The following is an 18,558-nucleotide window of genomic DNA, read 5'->3' on the forward strand; positions in this document are numbered from 1 at the left end:
TCCACCTTCAAACAGACCTATATATTGTTAAAGCAACAGCAGGAAGAATAACAGTAAGGGAGGAGAGTCCCAGCCACTCCAGCCCTCCGCTTCCCTGGGAATCCCTGAAGGCAGGCTGCACTAATCTCTGCTCTGTCCTGCTGCTTGGGGGCTTCTTACAAGGCATGGTGCCTGTAAATGCTGCACAGAGATCATAAATTCTTCTGGTTTTCCAGTACTTTGACAAACTCAAATACCTGTGGCAGGCGGTTCCTTGAACCCAGCATTTGAATGAATGCAGCCATGCCAACACCCACATCAGCCACCTGAAGGGCTGATTCTGAAGGGTTTTATGCACAAGAGGAACATTTCAACCTCAGAAGTTAAGAACTATATAAGAGCTATGCAGTATTTCAAAGCAAAAGGTACATTTTTACATGCTACCTATGCTGTCTAAATATTTAAATCCTTTCTAACAGTTCATTATCCAACATGCTAGGAAGACAGGTTTCAGTGGAACATAACATACCTGCAAGGGTTTTTGCCTTTTTCTTTTACTGTGATGTAATTTAGAAATCTTAGTTCAGACTGGGGCCATTTGATTAGGAGGTAAAGAGAAGAGAGACAGGTTTGGAATCCAGTTTTAAGAAAACACTGTAGTCCAAAACATACTCAAAAATTAAACAACAAGAGCCCACACCAACCCTTCACTGACCTGGTCGAACAGCTGTTTGCCTGTAGTGTTTGGCTGGATGGCAAACTCCAGCTCTGCATCCATAGTAACAACTCGAACGTTGATCTGAGGAAAAAACCAAAAAGCATTGTTTAAGATGCATTCAAAGTTATTTCTAGGTGTTACCACAGTACTTGGTGTACAAGAGTCTCCACGCTTTGATGCACTCCTGTAACCTCTATAATAAACACACTTAAGCCTCAATTAGAATCGTGTTATCACACCAGTAAGCTTAATTGGAGCACTCATTCTGCTGTTTTAATCAAATTGCTCCACAGGTTTTCCTACTCAGCATAGGGTTGGACAGATCTTCTGGTTCAACAGGAGGGTATTTTAGACCTGACCCTTTGCAGACAGAAACCCTCTTGGACTAAGAGCTACTGTGAGTGCACAGTATAGCTGCCTGCAGGCCATCCCTTGGATTACAAAAGGCCCTAATGACTAAATTAAATTTAAGACTTATAATTTAACTTCCATTTATATTAGAGCTAGAATTAATCTGAGGTTTTAAAGGCAAAAGACTGCAGATTATTCCTATAAAGACATCAGCATTAACCTGATAAACATTCATTCTTTCCCTCATGAAAATCTACTCAGCACATAAAAACAGCAGTAACAGGTACTAAATGATACTACAGGGCAAAAGTTCAATAAGCTCTTGCTGTCAGTGAAGAAACAACATAACCAGATTTACTGCAATGGCACTAGACTGCAAGACAGAGGTTACTACTGAATGCAGAAGGCAAGAGTGTTTAATGACTAGAAAAAGTCTATTAGTAGTTAATCAGGATGCAAAAGCAGCAACTGATCTTGCAGGGAATGGCATAAGGACCAGTAAAAGGGTAAATTGGGAAAGGGTTATCTCCAACTGTTCTTACTTTAGCTTGCAATATTACATGACTTCCCAAGAGTCCCAAAACTAATCTAAAAAACCCAAACATGTATAATGGTGTAGTAGGTTATGCTAACAACTAGCTTTTTAGCTCAGTGTTTTAAAGGAAAGAGACAAAAAAGTGGACATGTAAACACAAGGCCAGACAGTAAGTACCTTACAGATGTAAGGTACAGGCAGATGAGATTTCATGTCAATTTCCCAACAATTTGTAAATGCCACATTACAGAAAGCTAAGACTAAGAGAACAGGAGATCCTGGCACACATCTGAAGAAATAAGAGGAAAAGGAGGCAGGAGAGGAATAGAATAATTCACTACAAAGCTTTTGCCTTCAGCAGTTCCCAGCAACTTAACTATGCATGTTTAAAATAACGTTACAATTAACACAGAACTGTGAATAAAACAAGTTGCTTCATCTAGGTTTAGTAAAACACATTACAAAGCTTTGCACTCCTTTTTCAGTGAGACACTGAATGTTTAACCAACCTTCTTCAGTTCAGTGGTGGACCTGGCAATGTCAGGTTAATGGCTGAACTGGATCTTAGAGATATTTTCCAAGTTAAATGATTCTGTGAAGGCATCAAATATCTTTATAGAATTGTTTCTTCTGTTCCCACATGACAAAGGACCCTCCCAAAGAAAGATCACTGAAGGCAGTTTCCAATTCACAGGATCTCAGAAATGAACCAGAGAAGATGACTTAGTGATGCCATTTTCAAGCCGTGTTTTTAAAGCACTGTCCTTTAAATCTTTAAATGAGGACTTAAAAAAAGTTTCCCTAAATACAAGATGGAAGAACAAGCAAGAAGGCAAAAGGAATTCTTGGAAAACCTAACTGTAGCAACTGTGATCATAACAGAGCACAGAATTATGGTGAAGGTTTTCTTCCTGTGCCTTAAGAACCAAAGGTTTCCCAAGAAATGTTTCCTGTGTAGGAAGGGAGGGGAAGTTCAGATACCAAATTCTCTGGAAGGGCAAGTCTGCAATTCAAAGATGTGACCTTAAACACCTGTTGCTTAATCCCTCTCAACAATAAATCCCTAATCATATTCTAATCCCCTTTCTACCCACTTCAAGAAAACATATGCTCATCATCTTCAGTTTTGTGCTGGGCAAGTTATTTGTACTTCTGGCTGAAACACCATGGAAGTGTAAAGTAAGTATCACTTTACAAGCTAAAGAACTTAAAAAGAGGTGCTTCTTACTCCTTACCAGAAAACCTGCAGAATGCTGGCTGAGTACAAAATTCCAGCTTGTACCAGTATGTAGTTTCCTCTATCTCTCCTTAGTGGTTATCTGCTAGTAAAAAAAGTTAAACTCCCTTGGTCTTGTTTTACTACAACCCTCAAAGACTGTAGGATCAGCTACAGAGCGAGCTATTTAGTGCTAAAGCCACTTAGCTGCTACATATTTTAAGAATTATTTAGTATTAAGAGCAAAAATTGTAGTAATCTGCCTTTCCACTTCAATCATTTAAAGCCAGAAGCATGCAGGAACATGACTACCTTGATTATCCAAAAAGCTTTCAAGGACACTTGGGGCCTGCAGTAAAGGTTAATTTCTGTGTTCTTTAAGGGCTGCATAACCATCAGGACAAAGAGGAATTTCCCTGGTGTGCCCTCAGACTGCCAGCCACATAACAGGCAGAGCAAGAAGAGACAGGGCCTTCTGTCCCTTCAATAAGTTGATGACTGCCTGGGAATATCCTTTGAGTCTCCTTCCTGCCCTATTAAGCCCTCCTGCTTCTCATCTCCAAACCTTAGCCTTGACTTCAAGAACATAATGGTTTTAGCAGTGTTTCTAAATGGATGTCCTATAACCACTCCATACAAGCTTCTAGACACAGAGAAACTCATAGTAAAGCAGCAAACAGAGTTTAACCCACATGAAACCCAGGTTTAGACACCCTGAAGAAACCTTGATGCCTTCTACACTGAGAGTCAATCAGCTTGGCACTCAGCTCAGAGCATAAGGAACTCCCCATGGCGCCAAGTTTATTAAATCAACAGCCAAGGTGCTAACCAATTCAGGTATTGTTGGGGAGTAAAACAGCAACAGCTCAAACTGATTTCCATGAGCAACAAGAAGAGGGAGACACAGTTAGGACAACTTTCACAAGTGAAGTCCTGCTCACCCTGTCTAGGCAAGGTATGTCCTTTGTAAGATCCTCCAAACCCTGACAGTAATCCAGGATAATGCAGAAGCCATAACCAAAATGAAAATAGCTTTTCATTTTTAAGAGCACAAGGGTGTGGAGGGAAGAGAACAGCACATGGCTGTTATCCATGAAATAAGGGTTATATTAAAAAAGATGTGCATTTATGCACAAAGCACACTAAAAATCCTGGACAGTAAGTTGTGACTTCTTTCTTGATAGGCCAATATCATAACAATTTATTATTCTGGGGATTGTAAATAGATTATATTTAAGGTGCCTTCCAGCCTAACTATTTAATAATTCTACTTTTATGTCTGAGGCTAATACACTCAAAATGACAAATAGGGTCTTTAAGGTTTTCCTGTGCATACAAAAACATTACAGAACACAAGTTTTTCCTCTTCCCCTGTCTTAGGATGCATAAAATTGCTAACAAACTTGATCCAGAAGGGAAAAAGCATGCTGTTGAAAAGGCAATGCCATTTGTATTAAAAGGAAGAACTCTCCATGTCGCTCAAGAATTTAGTACACTGAACACCAGTTCCATGACTTCACACTGGACTGTAACATGCTAGCTAGTTACAAGAGGATAAAAGATGAAGGCCAGAGCTAGAGAGAACTTCAGAGTAGAGTTTAAATGGCTGTAGCACTATGGAAAGCAAAGGTAGTTAGAATGGAATCTTCTGTGCTTTAGCAATGCCCTTAAGTCATGCATTTGTTCTTTTGTTGTCACTAAAACAACATCTTTTCTAATGTAAAGTCAGTAGATCAATCTTCGGGGCAGGTGCAGCCTTTCAGAGTTCCTGCACATCAGAGAGTAACCTGAAAAATTAAAGTGCCATTTGAAAAACATTCAGAAAACATTCTCTTAAGGAGGCAACACACTGCCAAGCAGCTGAGTGGCACCATCTCTGTGGAAGCATCAAGACCTAGAGAGCAACCCAAGAAGACATTGCCTTTTCAACCCCATCCTCTCACGAACACCCAGTTTTCAGGAGTGTTGGACACTATGAATGCACAGCTATAGTATTTTCTAACATCGGGTTCTTGAGCTCTGTGGTGCAGAACCAGTCTCCGATTGCAGGCAAAGTGGTATCATTGAAGTTAACCATCCCTCTGCTGATACTGCAGCTCCACTGAAAAGCATCCCACACTAAAGGGAAAAGGGCAAGGAGAACAGGGAAAAAACAAACCCACAGCTCTCAGACACACCATGCTATTGTGGATATTTTGCACCCTGATGCATGTAATCTAATAGTTCACTTGCATAATAGTTCAGTGAAACCATGAAGTTGTGCAAATCATTTAAATAAGACCATACAATTTAATTTCAGTGAATACATAAGATAAAGGGCACTAAATACCAACTTATACCGATTAACACAGGACAAACTGGTGCTTAACTGTGTAATTTATCATTATCATTAGGCAGGTCTAAATGCCTTAGACAATGCTCCGGAATGTTTTCTTCCTCTGTCCAAGGAGGAAGTAAGACCAGAGTCTCCTAAACAGCAGGTTTCCAAGCAGGGTATCTTTCCAAGTGGTGGCAATTAGCAGTGCAGAAACCTAGACAGACATGCCTTGTTTCTTCAGTCACTGGGTGTCTGGTAATCCCAGGAGTCACGGGTACATTTAAGCAAATCAGCCTCATTTTGAGGTGATGTACTGCACAGCACTCTGTGAAAAACAGCATGCAGAGCTGTTAAGCCCTCTTGCACACACACAGACTGTATGGATAGAGACTTGCTTGTGCTGAAGGAATACAGAAGTCTTAACATGCAGGAAGCAGTGGTATTAATAATAGTATTAAGAAAGTAGCAGCATTAATCCTGACTTCTGCAGGTCTACTCTTTCACCAGGCAAGCAGCAATGACTAATGGAATAAATAATAGGCAAGCTTCTTGGCCTGGGCTGTAACGCATCTGCAAGGACAAAGTAATCTCATTTTGACCTTAGCAACCAGAGCTGTTCATAGACGTGTGTAGTGATTAAGTATCTGGTAATAGGAAAAACAACTTCATGTAGCAGCATCAGAAGGGCACTGAAACTGCTCTCTATTCTTCCACATTCCATTCAGTAGTGTTCACTGGTTCCAGGTCCAAAAACAAAAAAGATATTGTCCTAACTGATGGGGTAACTGTTGTCTCAGCTCCTGGAGACTGTTACAAGAAAATTTTCAACTTTGACGAGGGAAAAAAAATCTTAGCGGCTTCAGAGCTCAGAGCTAATCTGCTCACACTTCAGTATCTGCATTCCACTGTCCTTCACAAGTTATTTAAGTCAACAGGTGATGGTTCAGAGACTGCAGAGAAGACAACTCTGAGAAGGTAAGTACCACACATAACACAGAAGCAACTGCAGAAATATTAGTTCAATTTATTACATACGTCTTAAGAATTTATGAACACCAGCATACCAAGAACACAACAGTTGGAGACAATTCTTTTTCTTTTCTGACAGAATAACCTGACTGATGGATCAAATAACATCTAATAACATATTTGATGTGGTACCATACAACATAGACTAGGCATACAATAAATCTGAGCCATGTGAAATCACAACCAAATCACAAACTGTGCCCCCACATTCTCCATAGCTCCTTTCAGAGCAGAAGATCAATGTCATGAATATCAATCAAATGATCAATTCCATTTACTGCTGCAGGATTGCCAAAATACTGCTTCCTTCCCAGCTGGGCTCAGCACCTTCATTTTGCTGGAACTACTGCAGGGACACATTCTGACCTTTTCCTGCCAAGCCAAGGTCTTGAAAAGGGGATGTGAGTGTGATGGGATTGAGGGAATAAGAAAATAAAGTTTTCTCACAGTCCCTGGAAGATGGAGTGCACTTACAAGATCATGAGCAGCACCTAGTCAAGAACAAATGAGTCTTTTGGGAGGACAGGGCTGGAATTCAAATATGTTGATAGGTCTGAAAAATACCTGCAAGTGTTACACTTGAAAAGGTGAGAATGGACAAGAGGCAGAGATGAACAAATTACAGGCTTGCAGGCAATGGGCTACAGCAGGACTGTCGACAAGGATGTGGTTTATTATAATCCCCAGAAAGACACCACATTTCCTGGTGTGATGCTATTACATAGAAGTGAAAATTACATTCTTGAGTGTATTTGTCACCGGAAGCATTACAGTAGGTGACTATTCTGTTCTGCCTGCCTGATGACTTGCTAGATGGAATGCTGTCACCTAAATTTGAATGCTTCTTTTGGAAGGGGGCAAATTAATCAAGGAAAGTCTACACTGATCTACAGGTCAAGTGTTTCTGGGCTGGTTGCCAGTTGGGGTTTTTTAATCTGTGTGTGTTTGGGGGTTTTTTATTTGTTTGTGGGGGTTTTCTGTTTGTTTCAAACTAGATTTTATTTTTAAACATGTCACTGATCCCTTTCCAAATGGGAGTTGTCTGAAACATGACACATTTTCTATAGAAGATTATATAAACTTCTAAACCCACATGGAGAAAACCAGCAAAAAACCCTCTTACTGCAGGCTAGGTAACATGACAAGAAACAGTAATTGCTGAAGTGGTAAGATATTATGATATTTTGTAGCCACTTCCATGCAGCCTTCAGAAAACACAAGTTCAAGTCCTTCCCCAGTGCTACATTTTTATGATTTAAAGGATGACCAAGAACCTGAAATGAGAAGGCAAATGACAGATCCACCATTCCTCTTCTGGGGGAAGGAGAAATCTGATTCCTATGAGAATGGGGAAGAACTGCACAGCCCAGTCAGGAAGAAAGCTTTTCACTCTCCTCCCCTGCTCCCATAGCAGAACCTTTCATGCACTGCCTGCCCAACACGGAGCATTTCAGAGAGGGCAGCACAGCACAGCAGCCACGAGCCTTCCCTTGCACACTGGAGCAGTTTGCTGACAAGGAAGAAAAGGCCTCAGCAGCTCACAAAATGTGAATAGGAGACGGCTTCACCGGCATCCCCTTGGCTGACAAGGCAAGCTGGTTGCGCCCATTTGAGCGACCCAGTTTCTCAGCATACCACGCTAAATCAAAATACCCGTCTGTGAGCTGAAGGACGTGTTCCATTTCAGATCTCATTGTGTTAAACATTGTTTCCTCATTGCAAATAAATGGGAACATTAAGTCACGTTCCAATGGAATTCCTCAGAGTCTATGAAGCAGTTAGGTATTGCTGCATTTCCAACAGGTAAAATTAGAGCCGAGTAGGCTGGTCTTTGTTCTTTAAAACCTTGCTTACCTTCCCAGGAGAGGGAGAAATACCACTGAGGTTAAATTGAGTTGTACATAATAATCTATAATCTAACAGTTACTTGAAAATTGTCCAGTACAATTGTTAGCCTTAAATACTAGTCAGCTTTAATGCAACAGATTGCAGAACCATATTTTTGGGGGTACTAGTCCTCAGTATTTTAGGAGCAATGCTATAGCAGTTATACTTAACTGAAATTTCTTAAATTTAGTCAAGGCAACAGGAGTCCAGGTATTTGCTGCTCTCATGTATGATGAAAAATTTGACTTCTTTTGTGTCAGTTTTTTAGAAGAGAAATAAAGTACTTTGAGGGGAAGCCAAGAAAAAATTTGGAGTCAAATCTGAAAGCTTGACTTCTGGATGAAGTCGGGGGGGGGGGGGGGGGGATGTTCATGTGAGCAGGAAAACCTTGAATTTGTGGGGACTCGCCCAGAAATTCCAGTTTTAACAAAGTGGGTGGAATTTTCAGAATTATCTTCCCCTTCCCTGCCTACACACACAAACAGGTCACAAGAAAGCAAATCCATCAAGTTCAGTATTGCAGCTGCGGCACTTAACTCTTCTTTGTAATATAGCATGAAACTGTCCTTATAATTAAGCATGAACATAATCCTAGAATGCAAATTCAAACTTTTTAATGTTTAGATGTGCAGAAGATGCCAAACTAAATTACATGCCTATCTCAGTTCCCTTAATGAAGGCCTGCTATCTCTTCTGTCAGCATGTAATAACTGCATAGTAGGCATCCACGTGAAAAATCAAGAGGCAGCCATGGCTGCAATTCAGTTCTTTATCTTAGGTCAAGCAATAACACTTTACATGCCAAAAGATCATGAAGATTTCATGCAGGTGTGGCAAGCGCAAGTGACAGTACACCTCTGATAGCCCTGCCTCCCAAATGCCTAGGCCCCAGACAGGTTTCCAGCATTCTCCACCTCAGGTCAGCTCTGCACAGTTAACAATAACAGTAAAACCAAGCAAGCACTCTTCCCAGAAAAAAAAATACCAAAAAAAATACAAAAAACAAAAACTTTCTCCAGTCACTGAATATTTCCCCCAAATCTTTCCTAACAAACTGCATCATTCTGTCTTGATCTAGGAACAAGTTGAAAAACTGAGAGACAGAGGCCTTTCTAAAACTTTAAAATTAATTTTTATTAATTTTTTAAAATGTGAAATCACCTAGGCACAGCTCTATGTTCTGGCAAGGCATAAAGCAATGCAGAAGAAGTCTGAAAGGCCCCAGGATACTGCCCTTGAACAAAGCCCTGTACACTTAGGGAGCCCAGGTGTTTTTCATGCAAAACACTTGCCCTCACTCTGTGTGAGAGATATAAGAATGATTTACTTTGAACACGATATTACGAAGAAGCAGGAGGGCTTATGGTGTTTCATTGAAATACATTAATGTTCACTTTAAAGACTCTCTGATGCTGTATAAGACTCCATTAGCATTTTCAGAATATCTGTGCACAAGCAGCAGTCTGTTCTTTAAAGGAGGAGCATGCAGCCAGTGACAACAGCCTCAACGTAGCACCACTGCCTGGATGTGTCACTTGCCCTCAATAGATGCAAGGATGGATTTAGGAACACAGAATGCAGCAACAATAGCCCCTTTGTACATAAAGAATAAATACAGAGGAAAGCTAGAGGCCACTGGATCAAACTCCTGCATACACAGACTGTTTTATCATGACAGCTGTTGCATCTAATTAAACATAATGAAGTTGCGAGACTAAGGCTTTACACATGAAGTTTACAGCAAGCCCCACAAACAATCCTCAAATAAGCTTTATCTCAAGAAGTTGCTCAGAATCCAGAACTGATCAGATCTTCTGCTGTCTTCCATCACAAACATTAGCATGGGGCCAAGTACAGATAACACAGAGGTCTGAGATCTCAAGTTTCGTCATAATTTCAGAGTCTTCTGAACAATTCAATATCTCCGATATTTATACTACATAAAACAATATCATCCTTCTGCAATCCCCCTGAGGGAAAAGAAAAAATAAATGAGTATCTTATAGTCTTGATCTGAAACAAAAACATCATTTTATGCCTCTGCTTGGCTTTTTCACTTGGAAGCAACAAACACACAACGATTTCTACAAAAGGTGAACTCCACAGTACCAACTCACGGCAACCAGGGCAGGATCTGAAGGTGTGAATAATCCAAATAAAAGCTACCATAGCCTCAGAGCTTCCCCTGAATCCAAGCACCAATATTGGTGTCTTTTATTCCAATGCTTATACAGAGATCTGTGTTCTAGAGAGCAATGTGCATGGAAAGCCCAGAGCCACTACAGAGTCAGAAGTCTGACAGCAGCAACACAGCCTGACAGCAACAGCACACAGCTCCCAACACTTTCATAGACCCTGTGGTGGTTGTTCTTCTGGGGTGGAAGAGCAGCACATCACAACAGAACAGGATGCACTGAGTGAACACAGGGATTATCTGTGACTGACTCTCTCACAGGGCTATGACCTGGGAGTTGAAGGCATCCAAGAAACAACTCCTGGAGAAATGTTACCAGTAACTTTATTCTTTGCAGATGGAGATGTTACAGGATGCAAAGCAGTACTTTTGTCTGATGTGAACTGGAAGAAGGCTAAGGATGCTCAAATGATTTCTGTGCAAGGATCAACTAAGCTAGGTAGGACTTCTCAGTTTGGAAGAAAATTGAAGCTTGGACATAAGAGCATATAAACCCCTGAGCTGCATGAACAGACTAGGCAAGGAATGTGTGTTCATGGTTCAAACCAACAAAATAACTACAGGGCATCAACACTGAACAAGGAAAAAAAGTACCATATAGCACTGTAGCAAGGTGGTTTGTAGATAACTTTCCAAACAATGTGAAGGTTATCTAGGACAGCCTTTGTTAAAGTATACTGTGGATGCTGGAGTTCACAGGGTTTCAAAGTGAGACTGGACAAGTTCACAGAAATCCATTTAGTAACTCATTATATAGGACCTTTCAACCCCCAATGCCTCAGAGAAAAGCAATGGTGCATATCTTTGAAATACTCTTCCTCAGGCATCAGCTTTTGGCCAACATCAGAGGTGTACTATTAGGCCACAAGGGCTTCTGCCTGACCTACAAGGCGAGCCATGTTCATATAGACATCAAAGTGCAGAAAGAAAATGAACTCCATTTACTTAGGGAGAAATAGCAGTGCAACAAGTCACACAAGGCCCAGCAATGATGTTGGTCCATTCTAGATACAAATCCTCTTGTCAGAGAGATTTTTGTTTGAGATTCTACTGTTTTGTTTTACCTGCTCCATATCAGCCTCTTTCATTTTACTCATGGACTTCAGTGGAACACACTTCATGGCATTTGTGAAATTTCTTAGTGTGATCACCTCTGACAGCTTGATAATCTGATCTATGTGCAATACACTACAATGCTTCCACTTCTCAAGCAGGTACTTCAAACAGCATGCAAGAGGTACTGTTTGCTTCCAGATAAAGGTAGGTCATGGCAAGTCCTGGAATGTCACCTAAGCACAAAGATATTTCTCTTGAGCAGTTACAGATAGTAAAGGAAAAGTGATTGCAAGGATTGGCGAAGTACCCCCTCGTAACCCCTAAAACAGCTTAAGGGCTTCTGAGATGAAACTCTTCTCACTCCCCTCACTGTAGATGTGTGATGGCAAACAAATATGCTCCAGTGGTTCCCAAAGTGTACCCTGAGCACAGTGAGGGCAGAAAAGTACCTTTCAAGAGTTTGTCTGCACAGCTGTGACAGTTGTTATGGAGGAAAATCTAGTCACCCCCACACTGAGATCACCGAGTATCAATTATGCAAATCACCCCACCACACACCAGTTTGTGCAGCAGGAACTCTCACAATCATTTATCTCTACAGAGACAAAAAGTTAAGCCAGCTAAGTGTATTCAGCTAGGTGTTGAAGAACAACTTTAGCTCCAACAAATAACTCTGAAGCCCAGAACTTACAGGTACAGGCTTGCAGTCATCTACTGGGCTACACAGGCTAAATTCAGGTGCCCAGGTTCAAAGGTGAGATTTTTTTTAGTCTCTGCTTCTTCAGGTAGCAAACAGCTCATAGCACAGACCTGCTCTCCACATCTACACAGCAGTGGTCTCTTGTCAGAACTGAGCCACTCTAGAGTAATTTTGTAAACCTGCTCAAGATTCAGCAACAGGACATCTGTCCACTCATCTCCAGAGAACTCTCTCTCTCACACTCGTTTCCCACTGAGGTTTAGAACAACTACAGCAAGTGTGGACTTCTTGCAAAAACAAGAAAGGAAGAGATGGTGATAGTGACACCTCAGAGTTTACACAAAAGCTACAGCACTTGCTCATGAGAGGGAGAAGTAAATGCACACAAACCAAACAGGGAGACCGCATGCTCCCCTCTCAAAGGAAGCAAATGGATACAGGCCTTGTGTAGGGGAACCAGTGTCTCTTCCACTGAGCCTATACAGTAGGTAGCCAAATACAAGCCCGTGGTCATCAGAAACAGTTTCTCTTATTTACTCAATTAGAAGGCAGAGCCCTGGACGTTAATTGTTAGAGTCAGGATTTTTCTTTAATGGACAGCTGTTACTATGAGGTGTCCATCAGCCTCAGCTGAGCACATGGCTGCTGCTCATTCTCTCCCCAAAGATGAGAGCAGATGCAAAGAAGGCAAGTGAATTTCTCTACTATGAAGTAGGAACTAGAAAGAGAAACAAAATCTGGATCTGAACAGATGAGCAATACGAAGGCAGCATGGTTAGTTGTTACACTGAGCTATGCCTTGTTTCCAGCCTCATATATCCACAATCTTCTCTCCTAGGTGCCTACGCTGCTGTTCTTTGTACTTCTCAGCTCACGGGGTAAATGTTATCTGTTGCAGAAACCAGGCTCCAAAGCGAGCACACAACACAAGTAGAAAGTACATTACTTAACAGTGTGCAGCGTGGTTCAGTGATCTTGGGCAGCACTGCCTTCCATCAAGGTCAATCGAGTGATTATGGGATTTACGGTGCATGTAAAGCTCTTTGGGCACAGGGTGCCAAACTAGACCGACACTGATGTGGGAATCTTCAGTGGTCATCAAGAAGTCTTATTCTCAAAAAGTCCTGACATATCACAGCCTTTTTTTCACGGACAAAGGAAGACGTTCATGTGGGTGGAGGAAGAGAACAGAACAGGAAGGCTTATCTCCCTCCTTTTGACCTTTAAGAAGGCTAAGAAATTCTTTAATTAGTGACTAACATAACAGTTAACACCCTTGGTTTCTCTGTAGCAGCTAACATCCCACAACAAACTGCCTTCGGAAATGCTTACTCAGCTCACACAGTAAATAAGGGTTTTGGCAAAACTGTGAACTCATTCTCTTATAACTTTATTCATCTCCTTAAATTTACTACTCATAGAATCCTCCACATTTCTTTTGCAGCAGCGAGTGACACATTTGGCAAATGAAAGGGAGTTCTCACATTTGGCAAATTGAAGTTTCCTTGGGTTTCCATTTTGCCCTAGAGTGAGTATACATATCCTGGTATCAAATACACCATACACTGTATCACCTGATGGACTGCAGTTGGTGCTTACACAAGTAATATTTTTTCCTTGACTAAATCTATAGCCATCCATAAGCTAAGAGTATTTTAATTGATTGTGAACAATTAAAGATTAAAAAAAAAAGTATTTTTATTTCAGTCCAGTTACAGGAATCTGCTGTAAAGAGCTCTGAGATAAAACCACTATGCGTAGTTAGAAGACACACAGTCAAAAATAAATTGAGATCTCAGAACAATTACCAATATCAATTGTTTATATTTAGAAATAAATTCCTGTCACTACACTTGCCTATTTTTTTGGCTGGCTTATTGAAAACTTGTTAAATTTTAATGCCATGGTCTGTTCACAGACAGATAAAGGTTTGGCAGAAGACTTGTATTCTGAAAAACAACTTGAAGACAGCATGCATGTTTATTCAACATCAAACAGGTATGGAGGACTTGTCTAACAACTTAATGCCTATCACACTCCAGCCCATTATTAACAACACACAGCTGGGAAAACCCTTATGAGACATCAGTTCCAGTTCCCCACTCCTACAGGCAGCAGCATTAAATTGTGTACTGTCAAATTTTGTCTTAAGGATGTTAGGTCTTGGAATAGTCTTCTAATAAGATCAACAAGGAAGGGAAAAAAAAAATCCTGCCCACTCACAACCCCCTCCCTCCCCTCCCCCCCACCATACATGCTTAACTGTTCTAAAACTTTAAAGTCTCTTAAATCACAAATTCTGCTTAAAGCAATTTTTTTCTCCTCTTTGGCATTTAAATTCCTTACATTTTACACAGGTGAAGAAAGAGATAACTCCTTGAATTCTACCAGGCTGAAATAGTCAAGCACCCTCTTATCTTAAGGTGGAATTTTGTCTCTGGTGATCCCAAGCCCAGTCTCTAGGTTTTGCTCTGAATTTGTCCTGGGCACAGACAGGTAAGTACCTACTTTAAAGGAAAGCTCTCACTAGAACCTTCTGTTAATGCTTTCTGTTACTGAATTGCAGATGACATGCACAACAGGACAGTTGCACTACCACTGATCAATCCATCTCCTTCTAGCCTATTTGGTGAAGGACCTGCTTCCTGCACCCGTCCAAGTTTAGCTATATGCAAAGGGAGCTTATTACCCCAGTCTTTCAATCCCATTTATATGTTGGGCCTCTGCATCAATAATACTTCCCCTTCAACAGCATGACATGAACAGATTACATTACTGTGCTCAGCTTTTTAACCACAGGCCATTAATAAAGGTATTAAAAATAGGTGCCTCTGGATATTATTCATTTGTATTTTCTCTACAGGACCAAAGGTTGCTAGACTACATTTACTGCTGTCCTCTCTTTACACAAGTATTAGAAGTTCTTGTGTGACACTACATCAATCAAATGTTATGCTGCAAAGCTAATTTAACTTCTTGTAAAGCTTTACATTTTATTTTTTCCCCCCCCCACAAGATGAAATAGAAGAAAACCAAACCCAACCCAACCAAATAAAAAAATCCACCTTCAATAAAGTAACGAAGAATGCTGGTAGATCAGATCAAATTAACAACTCTATAGACTCGAGATCACATTTCCTTCTCCTTCGGTAAGCACTGTTCATTAACCCGAAGCCATGCTGTTCTAGCCACAATTTTTTAGATTGGTTTGTTTTGCAAGAGGATATAATCCACCTAAAACACCTTCAGAAATAAACTAGCACCATGAAACTAGGAAAAATGCAGAGAGCACACAGACACTCCAGTAATGAAAGGAAGCAAGGCTGAGCAAGTAAGTTTATTTAGCATTTTGCTCATTTCCAGATAACACAGGAAGATTTGGACAAGATGACACCTTTTGCTTCTCTTTACAAAAAATTCACTATCTGTAAAGCCTGATGAACCTCTGTACAGACTAGATAGAAATCATGCATCTGAACTGTTGATGAACTCCCAGCCATAAACCCTTGTGAACTGGGTATAGGTTATATATTTATAGCTTACCTTGGAGAGCTCGTTACTTTATAACTGTTACACATGGCAGAATGGCTGTGTTAAATCATATATTAAAACGTGTCTATATTAAAAAATATACTTATTTCAGTATTATTTTCTGGACTTCTACTAAAATTTATTTTGAGCATGGTAGGCATGCATCAGGTACAACGAATTGAGATCAAATGTTAGCACAGAATTGGGAAGCTGGCTTTCTAGCACTCCGCTTTGCTAGTCAATTAAAATACAAAATCACTAATGTTCTACTGTTAATGGATTCGCTAGTTGTTTACTGTGAAATAATAAATTACAAACATGATCCATAAGTTCTGTGTGTGCATTCATAATTTTTGTTAAAACAACATTTTCATATAAAGATTTAGCTTGTTGGGTTGTGGGTGGAGGGGCCAGAGGGGAAGGTGTTGCCAGAATTTTGCTTTCTGTCATCATAACCTTTACTTGTAAATAACTGATGACCAGTATGTGAGACTTCACACACAGCAGCACGAAGTCTGCCAGGCAACACTGTATTTACTTATGCCATGTAGACAAGACACATGCAAACAAGCACAGGTAATAAATATTTAGCATCCATGCCAAATACCCAGCAGAAACACACTGCTTCCCTGTGCATCCCCAGAGGTCGTGCTATCATTCCTCACACATGCCAAAGGCTGTTGTCACATTCGTCCTGAGCACAGTTTTGCCTCTGGAGTGACAGCTTTACATCCTCTCTCCATGCAAACTGACACGAATCCTATTTAGCTGTATTAAGATTAAATGAGCTGAGTTGGGAAGGATCCAAATCCAGTCTCAGTCTAAAGCAGACAGACTGAACAGTGTGTTTTACTAAAATAGCCTCTGCAAAATTCCTCTTTTCCATTTACAATGAGGTGGCAGTTAGCCCCACTGAACAGCAGATTAAATAAGGAAAAGGTTTTTATTTACAACGTGTCGACACAGAGTCTTGTCCGTAAATCCCAGCCAGTAGGTCACATCTCAGAAGTCTTTACAGTACTACTGTCCTTCCCCAGTGGGTTACCCACTGGCTAGTCAGCCAAGAAACAAAGAAAAATCACCATCTCTGAGGGAATACAAACATATCCCTGCCAAGCAAAAGGATAAACACAGCTGTACTTTTTTTTAAGAGATTAAAGAGTTTTTGTACACCTATCCATGGCTTCCAGTGCGACTTAGTCCTAAACCAGGATTTCAGATTATTCTAACCAGGATATTTCAAGAAAGCACTCTGTAATTAGCAATCAGCTAACAAGGCAGAAAGAGATTATTCACACACAACCTTTTATATCCATACTTTATAAATTATATATTTGCTTCCCCAGTTACAAAAGGGCCCTCTCAGTTAGCCATTATTATATGCAGCAATAAATCCTGCTTCATCCTACTGATTCATCCTAGTGATGAAATACAGTCAGGGAGACTGAAGATTATCAGTTCTTAGGACTGAACACAGTTTGGTTTTGGTGTGTTTTTGTCTTTTGTTAGATTGGTTTTGATGTTTGGGGTTTTCTTTTTTTTTTGTTTGTTTGTTTTGGTAGGTTTACAAAAACTGCAATGTAAACCAATCTAAACAGTAGAAAAACAAAAAAAAAAAAAAAAAAGTTCAACTAACTTTAATGCTATGGTGGTAAAACATCAATTACCTATTACCACAAAGATAATCTTGTTTGCTCTTATTTTACATTTCATTGAAGTGAGCTAATACTCACGAAAGTCCTTTACTGCATTGCATTTTAAGAAATATTGCCTCTATTGAAAATAGATAGTAACAACAATCTGTTCTGATTATGCTCTTCAAAGTTCAAAAGTGCGGCCGCTCAAAGCTCCGCATTAGGCAGTCGGCTCCCCAAGGGAATTGCCGTCTCCAAGAGGCACAGTAGCAGCAGACTTTAAAATCAAACAAACAAAAAAACCCACTAGAAGGTCGGAGGAGGAGGCGATGAAGAGGTGGTGGTGTCAAGAGAAAGAAGGAGGGATAAAAAAGACGGTTCCATTGAAAAAAAAAAAAAAAAATCCAACCAAAAAAGGAAGGAGGTCTTCGATAATGACTGGTAAAGACCAGTGTGGAGAACTTTATTGAGTCCCTAGCATTTAGTTTTCAGATCGCAAAACAAGGAGGGAACAAGGTTTTTCCTCTGTTTACAGATGCACACACGCTTCCTGTCGACAAATGCATAGGCCACAAGCATACTAAATGGCAGCCGGCGCAGTTGTATCTTTTCTCGTTAAGCGGGAGCGCGATGAGAGCTCTTCTTTCGAGAGTTACTCGGGAGCCCTGTGCGTGTCTAAGGCGGAAGCGCTACCCAGGAGGGAGCAATCCCCCGCCTGATCCCCGGAGCGCCGAGATCCGGGGCTCCGTGCCCCCTTTCCCGGCGGCGGGACGGCGAGGAGATCGCCCAGCCCACCCGAGGCTCCTCCGTCCTGCCCGCGGCCCTGCGCCCGCAGCAGCCGCCCCGGCGGTCCCTCCCTGCTCTCCGAGCAGCCGCTGATGTGGCTCCCGAGCGCCGTGCCCGCCGCTCCCTCCCGGCGCCGCGCACAACTTCCCAGGGCGCTCCAGTCGAAACTCCCCGTCCCGTCCCGGGAGCAGGGACCGGGACTGAGCCCTTCCCTCCCGGCAAACCCGGAGGTGGCCGCCCCGCCGGGCTCGGGCAGCCCCAGCGCCGGTAGGGCGGGCGGGCGGGCCCCGGCGCGGCCCCGCGGAGCGCCTGCCTCCCGCCGCGCCCCACTCACCGGCTTCGGCATTTTGAGGGCTGCTGCTGCTTCTGCTGCTCCCGGCACAAACGTTCATGCAGCGCCTGCCTCGCCTCTGCCGAGCGCCCCGTGCGGAGGAGGAGGAGGAGGAGGAGGAGGAGGAAGGAGCCGCTCCCGGCCACGGCGGCAGCGCAGCCCGCGAGTGCGGCGCCGGCCGCCCGGCGGCGGGTTAAGTACGGCAGGTGGGGCCCGGCCGTGACTCACCGCCGCCGGCCATTGCCCGCCGCTCCCCCCGGCGCCTGCCCAGCGCGGCACCGGCCTCGCCCAGCC

General features: G+C 42.0%; 1 protein-coding gene across 1 annotated transcript in view; it reads right to left on the bottom strand.

Moving 5' to 3' along the window:
* Positions 1 to 18,558, bottom strand: part of EZR (ezrin) — a 36,760-nt gene extending 18,202 nt beyond the window's left edge. Inside the window, exons 1-2 of the mRNA XM_086868861.1 lie at positions 18,268 to 18,558; positions 695 to 778 (exon numbers count right to left, since the gene is read on the bottom strand). Of these exons, the coding sequence (XP_086724987.1) occupies positions 695 to 778; positions 18,268 to 18,279 (96 nt within the window). The 5' untranslated portion in view covers positions 18,280 to 18,558. The remainder of the gene's footprint in view (positions 1 to 694; positions 779 to 18,267) is intronic.

The sequence above is a fragment of the Cyanistes caeruleus genome, chromosome 2 (assembly GCF_971803275.1).
Source record: "Cyanistes caeruleus chromosome 2, bCyaCae1.hap1.1, whole genome shotgun sequence".
Classification (NCBI taxonomy): domain Eukaryota; kingdom Metazoa; phylum Chordata; class Aves; order Passeriformes; family Paridae; genus Cyanistes; species Cyanistes caeruleus.